The 11,454-nt window shown below is 33.0% G+C and overlaps 1 protein-coding gene across 3 annotated transcripts in view; it reads left to right on the forward strand.

Moving 5' to 3' along the window:
• The window catches only part of LOC125043569 (sestrin-2-like), a 68,256-nt gene extending 61,679 nt beyond the window's left edge, over window positions 1–6,577 (forward strand). For all 3 annotated transcript variants that reach the window (XM_047639813.1, XM_047639887.1, XM_047639959.1), the window contains 2 exons: window positions 793–940; window positions 1,955–6,577. In XM_047639813.1, coding sequence (XP_047495769.1) covers window positions 793–940; window positions 1,955–2,041 — 235 coding nt within the window. In that variant the 3' untranslated portion in view covers window positions 2,042–6,577. The remainder of the gene's footprint in view (window positions 1–792; window positions 941–1,954) is intronic.
• Window positions 6,578–11,454: the final 4,877 nt, after the last annotated feature.

Below are 11,454 nucleotides of genomic sequence, written 5' to 3' on the forward strand. Positions count from 1 at the left end.
GTTGCTATTGAAATTGATTATTATTATTGTCATTTTGAATATAATGATATTATCAGAATTCTAATAGCAGTGAAAAAAAAATCTTTCTGTCAAGGTAAAAGTTGAAAAGTTGAGTGTTATTAGTTATTGACTCCTTGGTGACTAAGTACATGTGGAGCCATCTGTGTGTATGCACAAACAATAAACTTAAATCACAGTGGACATGGCATGTCATTCTGGCACGGTTACACAGTTCTCGTGTTGACAAGTCTTTTTTTTTTTTTTTTATGGGTCCTGATAAGATTATTGAAGATTTCTTATTTTAGTTATTATTAAAGGGTTATAGAAGAATTTTTTTTTCCTTGTGATATCAAACACTAGAAATATGATATTTTTCTTCTCAACTGTATTTATTGTTGCCATGGATTTTCAAGATATGAGATAATATGATTTTTTCCTGTTATTGATTCTTATCTCTAGAAAAGCTAGTATATCAGGCAAACATACAGTTGTTTTGGTATACTATTTGTTTGTTATAAGACTTTTAGAGTTATTTTTGGCTGTTGCCACTCTATGATACATTAAAAACTGCTAATTTTAATACAAGAATATGTAATATCAACATGACAATCCTTGATTTAAATTTGTGAAACTTACTCAAACCAGCTTAAGATGACCCAGCCTATAATTCTGTCACAGATTTTAGAGTTTGTGGGGCAATCACCTGGTTTATCTGCTGGATACCACCAGCCCAGCCAGCCCCAAGCTTATGTTTTTAGGGAAATGTAACAAAGATGACCTCTCTCCAAACAGACATGATGACTATGACTACAGCCAGATCAATCAGCTGTTGGAGAGGAACCTGAAGATGTTCCTCAAGACAGTCACGTGCTTTCCTGAGAGATTATCTTCATTAGAGGCGTCTCCTTTCATCATGAAGGGCTTCCTCAACAGTGAAAAGGTCAGTGGTAGGATTTTGTATTGAGTAGAAGTAGGGCTGGTCAAGTGGTGAGGATGACGGTATTTCCTGCTTTATATGCTGTGGATTGTTTTTATTATATCAGCGTCTTTATTATTAGTATCTTGTTCCATTATCTTATTCATGGTTGTATCGATCTGTTGTTCATTCTTATTTCTCTCCTCCTTTTCCCTTCTATACCTTTCCCTTCATTCTTCTGATGCGTTTTGCTTTTTTAATTTCTTTTTTTTATTTTCATCATTATGGTTATTACAAAGTAAAGTTGCTTTTATGTTTTTTTTTTTCTTTTTTTTTTTCTTTTCTTTCTTTTGCCTTATTTCCTTCCTAATATTGACATCTACTGTTCCTGCTTAGCTACTTCATTCTAATTCTCTGCTCTCTTTTTTCTCATTTTTTTTTTTCTTCATCATTTCTATATCAAAATGTCCAACAAATACTGTTGTTTGGATTTTAAAGCATCCAATTCATTATATTAACCCAATGCCACTAGGGAAAATGAATAAAAAATGGGGAAAATGCTGTGCTAATTTTTTGTATTATTGTGAAATGTCTGTGCACATAGTCAATTAGTAGATCTTATGATCTTACCTGATTTCACCTTATGAATATCTATGGTGTTGTTTTTATTATAAGCATAATTACTATAATGTTACAAACATTAGTAATAGCAAAATAAGATAACGTATAATATTTTCGTAAATCAAGGAAAAAGGTAAACATGCGAGACAGGCAGTACTCGTAATTGGCTCATTGGTGACGAAGTACAAGTGTAGCCATCTATGTGTAAAAACAGTTAAACAAGTAAACTCACAGTGGGCATGGCATGTACGTACATGCCATGCCATTGGGTTAAGTCATCTATCTGTGGTATCAGTTGAAAGCTAATCAAAATGTGCAGCTGTTCAAAGTTAATTTATTCAGCTTATTCACAGTCCAGTCTTACAGGAAATATAACACCAGACCATAACAATACAACCCTTTTTCCCTTTGTCACAGGTTCATGTGATGGTCCTGGTACTGGAAGGACGCTTGCAGGCAGAGCTACTCCATGGCCTGCGAGCGCTAGGCCACTATCTAATGTGAGCCCCTGGGATGTGGAAGAAGCTGTGATGTGACAATGCCTTGGGAAAACTTCCTGGTTGTATACCCATGAGGGAAGTGAGAACCTGCATCAGAGCAGTACCTTCAGTTTGGTGAAGGCACACTTATAGCAAGTGTGAAGGGAAAATTATGGTTATCTCAAATTGTATAGAACTAGTTGCATAGCTACTAGTTGCTGGTCTTCTGCATTTCGATAGGGGAAAAGAAATAGTCTCATGTACCACATTGGTATTATTGTCTGCATTGAAATATGCACAGTATGAAACTGATATTTGGAAGTTTTTTCTTTTAAAATCAGCAGACACTGAATCAGTTTACCAGATTAAAAAGAATATTATTATTATTATCTTTCGAAATTGTTTATTGATTAGATCTGGCAGGAGAGATTGATAGATTGCTGCTTAGCAAGACCAACAGGTAAATTTGTCCCACTTTCCCTTTTACTGTGTCTTGTCAAATCAAGGAGAACCTCAGCTGTTTCAGAGATCTGCTGTTATTTTGGAAAATGTCTGTATATAATTATCTATTTGGCATCTTTTAGATGGATTTAACTTAGATATATATGATATCCTTTGCTATGAGATGTGAATGTTGCATAGTATAATGTGTAATCCTGTGGCTTTGCAGTATTGCTTGAAAGGACTGTATTTACATGCTTATAAACCATTGTGATTCATTGCTGTAGAAGTTTTATGGGTACAACTAATACATAGGTTTGCCCTTTAAAGTAAATGTCAAATTTTGAAGCACCAGACTTTCTATTTTAAAATTGTTATATTAATTTAGATTTACTATTTATGAATGAACCCAGGAAAGTTTTTAAGATGTTTTTTTTGCAGTTGTTTAGAATTAACAATAGATAATTATAGATAATAAATCTATAGATCAATTTATCAATGATGACACAATATTGTGGTGTTGTCAGTAGTACTACCAAGTGATATTTAAAAAACAGATATTACACAGATTTGCAGGTCATGTAATTTTGCAGATGATAATTATTAACATAGTTGAGTTCAGAAAATGATTTTTGGTGCCCAAGGCTATATTGCATGAAGAAGAGAATGTGTTATAACAAATTTTCGAGAATGTATCTTTATTGATATACTTTCCTATTACAAAACAGTACAATTTCCATTTTTTATTTGTATTGATAAAACAATAGCAACAAAAGCTGATGCAGGCTTTTTTATATGTGATTATTTAATTTCTATTATCCATAAACAGTGTCATACTTTAGCTATATGAGCTGTCATAAGACTTTCATGTGTTTCACTTTTAATAGTGTTATTTGCTGATTGATGTTCACAAAGGTCTGATGTTTTAGAATATTCTTAAGAGCATAGTTATCTGAATTGCTGCATTATGGGTGTAGCAAAGACCCGACAGTATGAAGAACAACTAGATTTTTTTCATAAGGGCCAAAAATACCAAAGCTAGTTTGAATTATATCTTAGCTTATATTAATGATATATAGATATTATAGCATTGCTATAATATCTATATGCCCTTAGTATAAGCTTCTTACTCTTTACCATGCAAACTACGACCAATTAGTATCCGTAAACAGCCAGTGTATAGTAATTTACAATTTGATTGAAAGATCAAAGCAGTTTGGTTATCAGATATGGTAGTGTGTCAGAAGTGACCATGGGCCATCCTTTTGTTATGAAATGAATGGTTTATAAGCATGTAGATATTGTATTTACAGAAGACTAGAACCAGTCTTAAGAGTTTCTTAAAGCAGAATCCTGAATTGCAAGTTATTGTTGCATTCTTGAGAATATTGATTATTAAACCAATTTCTCAAGAGTATTTTTCTTTCTCTTTATTTTCAACATTTAATGTAATTTGTACATATTTCTGCTGTAGATAGAATATTGGCTACTGTCAAGTTTTGAGTCTTACCAAGTGCATTCTCAGCAAAAGAATAATATAACTGAAAACTGCCTTCCATTCAAGTGAATATAATTATTTTATGCTATGAGTATATTAGATGCACTTCTGTTGTAAATCAGTATGTATATAAACATATATGTATTATTAAATATTGTTAAAGTATGTTGAATATAAGATCTGACTACACAATGGCTGAAAGAGATGGAAAATAGTCTCAATTATTGTATGGAATGGTTATTCTGATTTTTCTGTCCTTCACTGTATAGGCACTGTTCGAATTATGGCAAGGACATCAGTATTAATTTTAATAGGTCCCATGCTGTGATCTGAGCTTTCCAATTAGGCATGGAAACAGAGCACAGAAAAAGAGAAACTAGTTTTTCATGATATATGTGAATAATGAAATTTAGGAGGGAAGTCATTATTAAAAATAGGTTTTGCAATTTATTTTTCTTGTGTTGTTTAGCTTGCCATGAAGATAAAGTTGTTCAGGTAAACTAGATCAATATATCTGATTAGCTGAGCAATGTTTGCACATAGCTTAGAACATACTTTTGCAGGGTAAGTGAAGGATTTTATTAAGAAATTTTGTATAAGGGACAGTCATTCACAGTTACGGTTTGTTTGTTTCTTCACTTTGTTTTAGATCAAAACATCATGAAATGGGATGAATAGAAATTGTTTTCTTTATTTATTTTTTTCTTTCTTGTTTTTTTTTTCACTTAGTAAGCAGCTGATCTAAGTGCTTCTAAGTACCATTTTTGTTACAGATTAGTGAGCTTTTTCAGCCTTGTGATGAATAATGGTAGTATGGTTTGTTTAATATCTCCAATCTTTACTTGTAGGTAGTTAGTTATAAGTCTTCTATTTCAATTTATGTTAATTAAACCAATCAGTTTTATTGCTCAAAGATGAAGGTGACCGCCTGGTAGTCTATATACCACCCACCCCCACCCCCTGCCAAAAAAATATACAAGTAAAAAATATCTCCATTTGCCAGTCATGGTGCTTATAAGTGAACATACGTTTATGTTGAGTATCTTTAGGTTCATGTTCATGTTGTGAGGTAGAATGCTTGGGATTTGAAATGCCCCCTGATTCCTACTATAGTGTGTGATAAGATATGTGTATAGTTTTAAACAATTTTCTTTTTCTTCACCATCTTGTCAGTGTCAGAATCTGTAGCTGGTTAAAGTGTTTTTATCTATTAAGAGGTATTATTTTTATTCAGTTTTCAGCATTTTTATTTTGTAGTTTAACAAATAGAATTGAATGTTATAATTAGGATTGTTCTCTGTTAAGAATCAAAGTTCTTTTTTTTTTTTTTTCTTCAAAGCAGGAGTAGGGTAGTCAAAATATATATTGGAAAAATATATAGATATACTTTATTTCATTTCATTTTCTAAGGGTACTTCATGTTCCATTTTCAACATTTTTGCATTTGTCAAAATTTCACGTATCACTTGTACATTTTTTCATGTGTTTTATCGTTACCAACTTACATAAGCTCTCTATGAAACACTCTGTTAAGGTTTTTTCATGTTTTTTTTTCTCGATTTTTCTTATTCATATAGAAAACTCTAAAAGACCACTGGCTCAAAATTCCTTCTGTGCTATGATATGTCTGTAAGGATGCATGTGTGTATGTTTGTATCTTAGTTTTTAAGGTTACCAATGTCTTCTTATATTTTGATTTAGAAATGCGAGGGGATAATTTAGCTTCATGTAGGCTGTGATACCACTGTTGTTTTGTCACATCCTTCGGATTTTGTCTGATATTTTTGATAAATTGAGACGTGGAAGAGATATTGGTAATTCTGATCATTTGGTTTCATCTGCGGGTTGTTCTGATGTCCTCAGGGTGATGCTCCATTACCAGTCATGTTTACTTGAATGTCTTGTTATCATTTGTCCTTGTGTTGCTCAAACATTTTCCTTTTTTCTGTTGCAAATGGTTGTATTTGTAATTTCTAAGATTTGTATAGAGCTCAGACAATGTGATGTTTTCCTGAATAGATTGTCATTATCAGCTTTTACAGAAAAGGATATATACAGAAGAATTCGAAACTAAATGTTTGTACACAACTTGTTCAGTGATTGGAGTAGTGCTGTACTTGTACTTGTTTGATGTTTGATGAGTGTACACTGAAAAGGCTAATATGCTGAACTTCCCATGTTCCCTAATTAGTGAATACGTAATTCTCTCACAGTGCTGTAGAACAATATACTTTTGTTTATTATGAAATTAATGACAACGTCTGAGCTTTACATAACCTCTGCCAACTTTGCCATCTCATCCTTTGCATTTGTAATGGATTATTGCTTCTTAAACAATTTCTGAAATTTGGGGAGCATATTAGTTTCTTTCTTAAATTTTTATTTAGAAATTCTTAATATGGCATATACTGCTTCTGCAATGTGCCATTTACTACTACCTTTTGTACTGTTTCTGTTAATGTGCTACAAATAGAACAAGGCAGCTATTTCCAACACTTCTATTACTGTTACTATCAGTGATACTGCCACAGTGATGATGAGAATAATCATATTAATAATGATGTTTTCATTTTATTTTTTATTGATATTATTCACATTATACTTTTTATCTTATTATTGCTATTAATTTTTGTAATTAATGAAGAAAATATATGATGAACTATTTTTCTATTTTCAGTCTTATTATTGTTCTTATACTGCTTAGCGACTACTAATTATTATCATAACTACTACTGTTAATTTAAAAAATCACAAAAAATCCTAACACCCATCAACATTGTTTGGGATTGTAAGAGTACTCGATTGCTGATAAGAGTTGCGCCCAAAGGGGTAGAAGTACTCATTGCTGAATTGAATTTGTCATTGCATTTTGTAATGTAAGAGGAAAATGGCATTGAAATTATATCTTGAAAGTACTGATGTTGCCCCGGTTTAATAACGAAAGGAGAGTTGCACAGATATGGAAGTTCTGTTAAAAGCTAAATTTGTTTTACTCTGATTTAAGTTGATACATGAAAGGATGTTATGAAGTCAAGATGGCAGAGGAATTATGTTTCACTGATAAGAAAAAAACAAAAACTGAGCATCTGGAGTAAGGAAATTGTTTAGGGAAACCATTCAAATGTAATTTAATTTGTAAAATATTAGAGGCTGCTAAGAGGAATTGTATGTATTTGTGCAGGTCAGTAAGTTGTTAAATAACTAAAATGTACAACATGTGATCACAGGTATTAAACCTGTTCTGATGATTTCATTAATTATGACTGATTTCATTGGTGATAACAGGTAGTGCTTTAGATATGGTAAATGCTATTCCTTTGGATTATTGTAATGCACAAACATAATTTTTTTTCTTTTTTTTTCTGGTATTTGAGATTGGTACATATCTACTGGTAATAGAGCTGGCTGAATTGACACGGACAAGTACTTTTTCTTTCTGAACATATTTTACCGGATATCCTAAAGAATTTTAGAGTAAGACTATTTTTTACTGTCTCCATTTTCTTTTTCTATTTGAATAGAATAACATTAAAGGAGACTAATGTGAACATTTTACAATAACTATTATAATAGCATTCTTATTACAGGTCATTTTTAGTGTTGATTTAGATCCATATAATTAAGGATTGTTCAAAAAGTTCCATTTATATATTAAAAAACAGCCAAGGTAAGAATATGTTACAAAGAATATATAGCTGAATTAAAACAAACTTAAAATCTGAAGTACAGTTAAGTAAAAAAAAAAGAAGAGATAAGTTATCTGAATCTTATTAGCTAAATGTATTTTAATGTTACTCAGCTTTGTATAAACATGTACTTACAAATATATTATGAAGTACAAAAATAATCAGCATACTCTCCATTGATTTTGTAAGTGCTTCATGTGTGTCATACTGTATTATATTTTGTATATACTGCTAACTGACTTGGCTTAAATAGTTGATAAATATTCTATTAAAACATCAATGCTTTCAGCTAACCACACTCGTTATACACATCCTCCACATGACAAAATTTTAGTATTACCTTACTAACGAAACTGTAATACAAAGTGTGGATTGAACTTAATTTTGTATTACTTAACGGCATGCATATTCTCCCATTTTGCTGGCTGGCTGTCTGTGATCATTATAATTACTGCTTGATAGTTAAAAAATGAGGTTTCTCACAATGAAATATGATAGTCAGATAATCTTAGAAGCAAATGTATAGGTTTTTTGAATTGTATGAGACTACTTTGTAGATTGCTTTTGGAATGTTGTACTTGTTCGCTAAGAAACAATATATTTTAATATATGAAAATATATATGCAGAAGGAATATGAATAAAACTATTTCTATGGAAAAAGGGTTTTAGATTATCCATTTGGTAGTGCTTGTGAGAAGACTACTGGAAGGTAGTACCATGTCTCTTATGGTCTTATAACAGACCATATGGCCCACCTTGAAAAGTATATATACTCTTCTCCATGGAGTATACTGTGTTCTGGCAACAAAATCATTTAGAGAATGAAATCTGAGATGTTAAGATATGTACATAAATGCATAGACTTGAAAAAAAAAAAAAAAAATTAAACAAAATCAAGAAAGTACCAAAATTAACATGATACAATAATGTTTTACAGGGAAATCAAAATATTCAAAGTTTTTTTAGAATTGTGAAGAATGAGTCATACCTAAGCAATACTTCAGTAAATGAGAGCTGTGATCAGATTTATGATTAGATTCTAGAAAATAGTTTTCATTTCATATCACCAATGAATTTATTAACTGCCTTGAACAGATATGAATGAAAATGTATACTTGCACATTGCAACATGCTTAAACGGTATTATATATCCATAAGTGCATCTGTAATCCAATGAAGCTGTTTTGAATTGTCAATTTTGCACTGGAAAATTATGAATTCTCCTTCATACTTTCTCTATATCCAAGTTAATTCTTAAAGAGATAGAAATGTGTCTCGCTGTTCCCTGCTAAGTGCTGACCGAATTCCTCCCTTTGATAATAATCATTGGTCTCCAAAGTTATGATTATCATGCATAACTCATTGTTGTTGTTAATGGGGGATAGTGAATGATCGTGTGGAACTGGAAGTAGAGACTTGAACGTCAGAGTATGGAATGATCTGTAGGGATTATGAAAAATCAATTGTTTTAAAAGAGTAATTTATGTGCGTGATGTTCCTCGACAATCAGTCTTTATGGAAAATACTATAAAATGCCCTTTAACGTGGAAGATCGAAGCTGAAGTTGTAAAAAAGTCAACGCAGGGAAAAGCAGGAAAGCACACAATCGTGCCGAAGGTCTTTTCGCCATATTACAGTACTTATCACCCCCCCCCCCCCCCCAATCCCTTGCTCGTTGTTGCCGTGTAAGAGCTTAAAAGACGGGGACTGAGGCCCGATGTAGGGGATCACAGCTGTCTTGGTCCTCAGCCTTCGCCTCAACTAATTTTGCACGGTCTATTCTTCTCTTTCTTTCCTTTTCCATCCCCTTGTTTTATCCACTTATCCTAATCGTTAACTTATTTTGCCGTTTTCGCCAAAATACTTTATCATAATGCTCCCTATTCCCTTAACTCCTTCCCTTTCTAACAATCTTTACTTTATACTTAGCTAAATCAAACGTAATCTGGATATTTCAACGAAGGCTATCCTAATTCGAATTAACCCAGGAACAGATAATCTTGCAAGTCTCAAGTTAGATGCCACGCAATTTCAAAAGAAAAAAAAAGAACGTGCTTCCAGTTTCTCTGATGCTTCGTATGAACCAGACGCTCTCAGGATCAAGTTCTATATAAGTTATTAAGACCTTGCTCAGGGCTGCTCTTATGGAGATTCAAGATGACAAGCACAAAACTCTACGGCACACAGAGGCCTTTATCATGTTCTTTATTTATATTTACTTTTCTTTTATACACAGTTTCTCCCTGTTTAAAACTTTGTATATTACCCAGACGAATTGATTTCAATATCCGCATTATTGTTGATGATATGAACATTTTTCCATAAGGCTGGGTTCCCATATATATATATATATATATATATATATATATATATATATTTATATATATACATATATATATATGTATATGTATATATATATATATATATATATATATATGTATATGCACACACACACACACACACACACACACACACGCACACACACACACGCACACACACACACACACACACACACACACACACACACACACACACACACACACACATATATACATATACATATATGTAAAGTGTTGTGTGGGACTGTACATGCTTTAATCCTCTCTGTCTGTCTGTCTGTCACTCACTCACTCACTCACTCACTCTCTCTCTCGTTCTGTGTAACTTGCTGAATAAATTCGCGGCTGAATAGATTATCGAGCAAGATTTATTTCTTGTAACACTGTAGTGCATTTAAGTATAACAAAATTAACCATGTTGGTAAATAAACAAGTTGGAAAAGTCTAAGCAAACTATTTTTCTCTCACATTCTGATATTTGAAATAAAAAGCATAAGAAAGTATATATGAAGAAACAAATATTCCTTGTCTTAAATTTCTAATCGAACGCTTAGCAATACTACTTACAACTTACTTACTTGCTACTTAGCTACTTAGCTACTTACAACTTACACTCGCTAAAGGTGAATGCTTCAATGATATAAAAAGATATATATTTTCCTTTCCCATTTTGACTTGCTAGTTCGCTCATCGGAAAACCAAAATGAATACAACCCATACAAGTTTATTTGCTCTCTCTTGTTCTATCATTAAGCATCTATGTAAACTATATAATCATGTCATTTAGACGTAATTGGGCGTCGTCAACTTTCCGGAAGAAACTAGCCAATATTCTTCCGCTAAGATAGAAAAGCGCGGGAAAACGTGTTATCTTAAAGAAGTTAAATTGTCACGCAGTAACGTCTGGTATTGTTGGCTGGTATTAATTTCCCCTTTCTCTGCCATAACATGTACGCATCGATAACCATTTAGGCTTGATTATGGTTAACGGATATCAGATTATTGAAAAAAACAGGGTTTAGATTGTTATAACTATATGCCCTACAGAGATACTAGATAAAATCCGAGCTCGATGTTAAGGTGACCGCACACACACACACACACGCAAACACACACACACACACACACACACACACACACACACACACACACACACACACACACACACACACACACTCACTCACACATTGTAAAAGGCTATTTAGAACACCTTTATACATTGGTTATGCAGGAGTAGTAATAGGGGACGATGGCTTTGACTCTTTATTTAGAAGAGTGCAATACAGAATGGTAACACACGAGACGAGTCTTGGGTAAGTGCCGAGTTCGGGAAGGTCGCGGCGCCGACCAGCCCGGTGGGGCGGAAGGCAGGTGAAAATGACCGGAGCCCGCGGAGCGAGGGCACGTCTCTGCTCTGACCCGGGTCATCCTTGGCCATTTATATATAGGGAGACGCGAGCGTGGGGACGCCAC

The sequence above is a fragment of the Penaeus chinensis genome, chromosome 1 (assembly GCF_019202785.1).
Source record: "Penaeus chinensis breed Huanghai No. 1 chromosome 1, ASM1920278v2, whole genome shotgun sequence".
In the NCBI taxonomy this organism is placed as follows: Eukaryota; Metazoa; Arthropoda; class Malacostraca; order Decapoda; family Penaeidae; genus Penaeus; species Penaeus chinensis.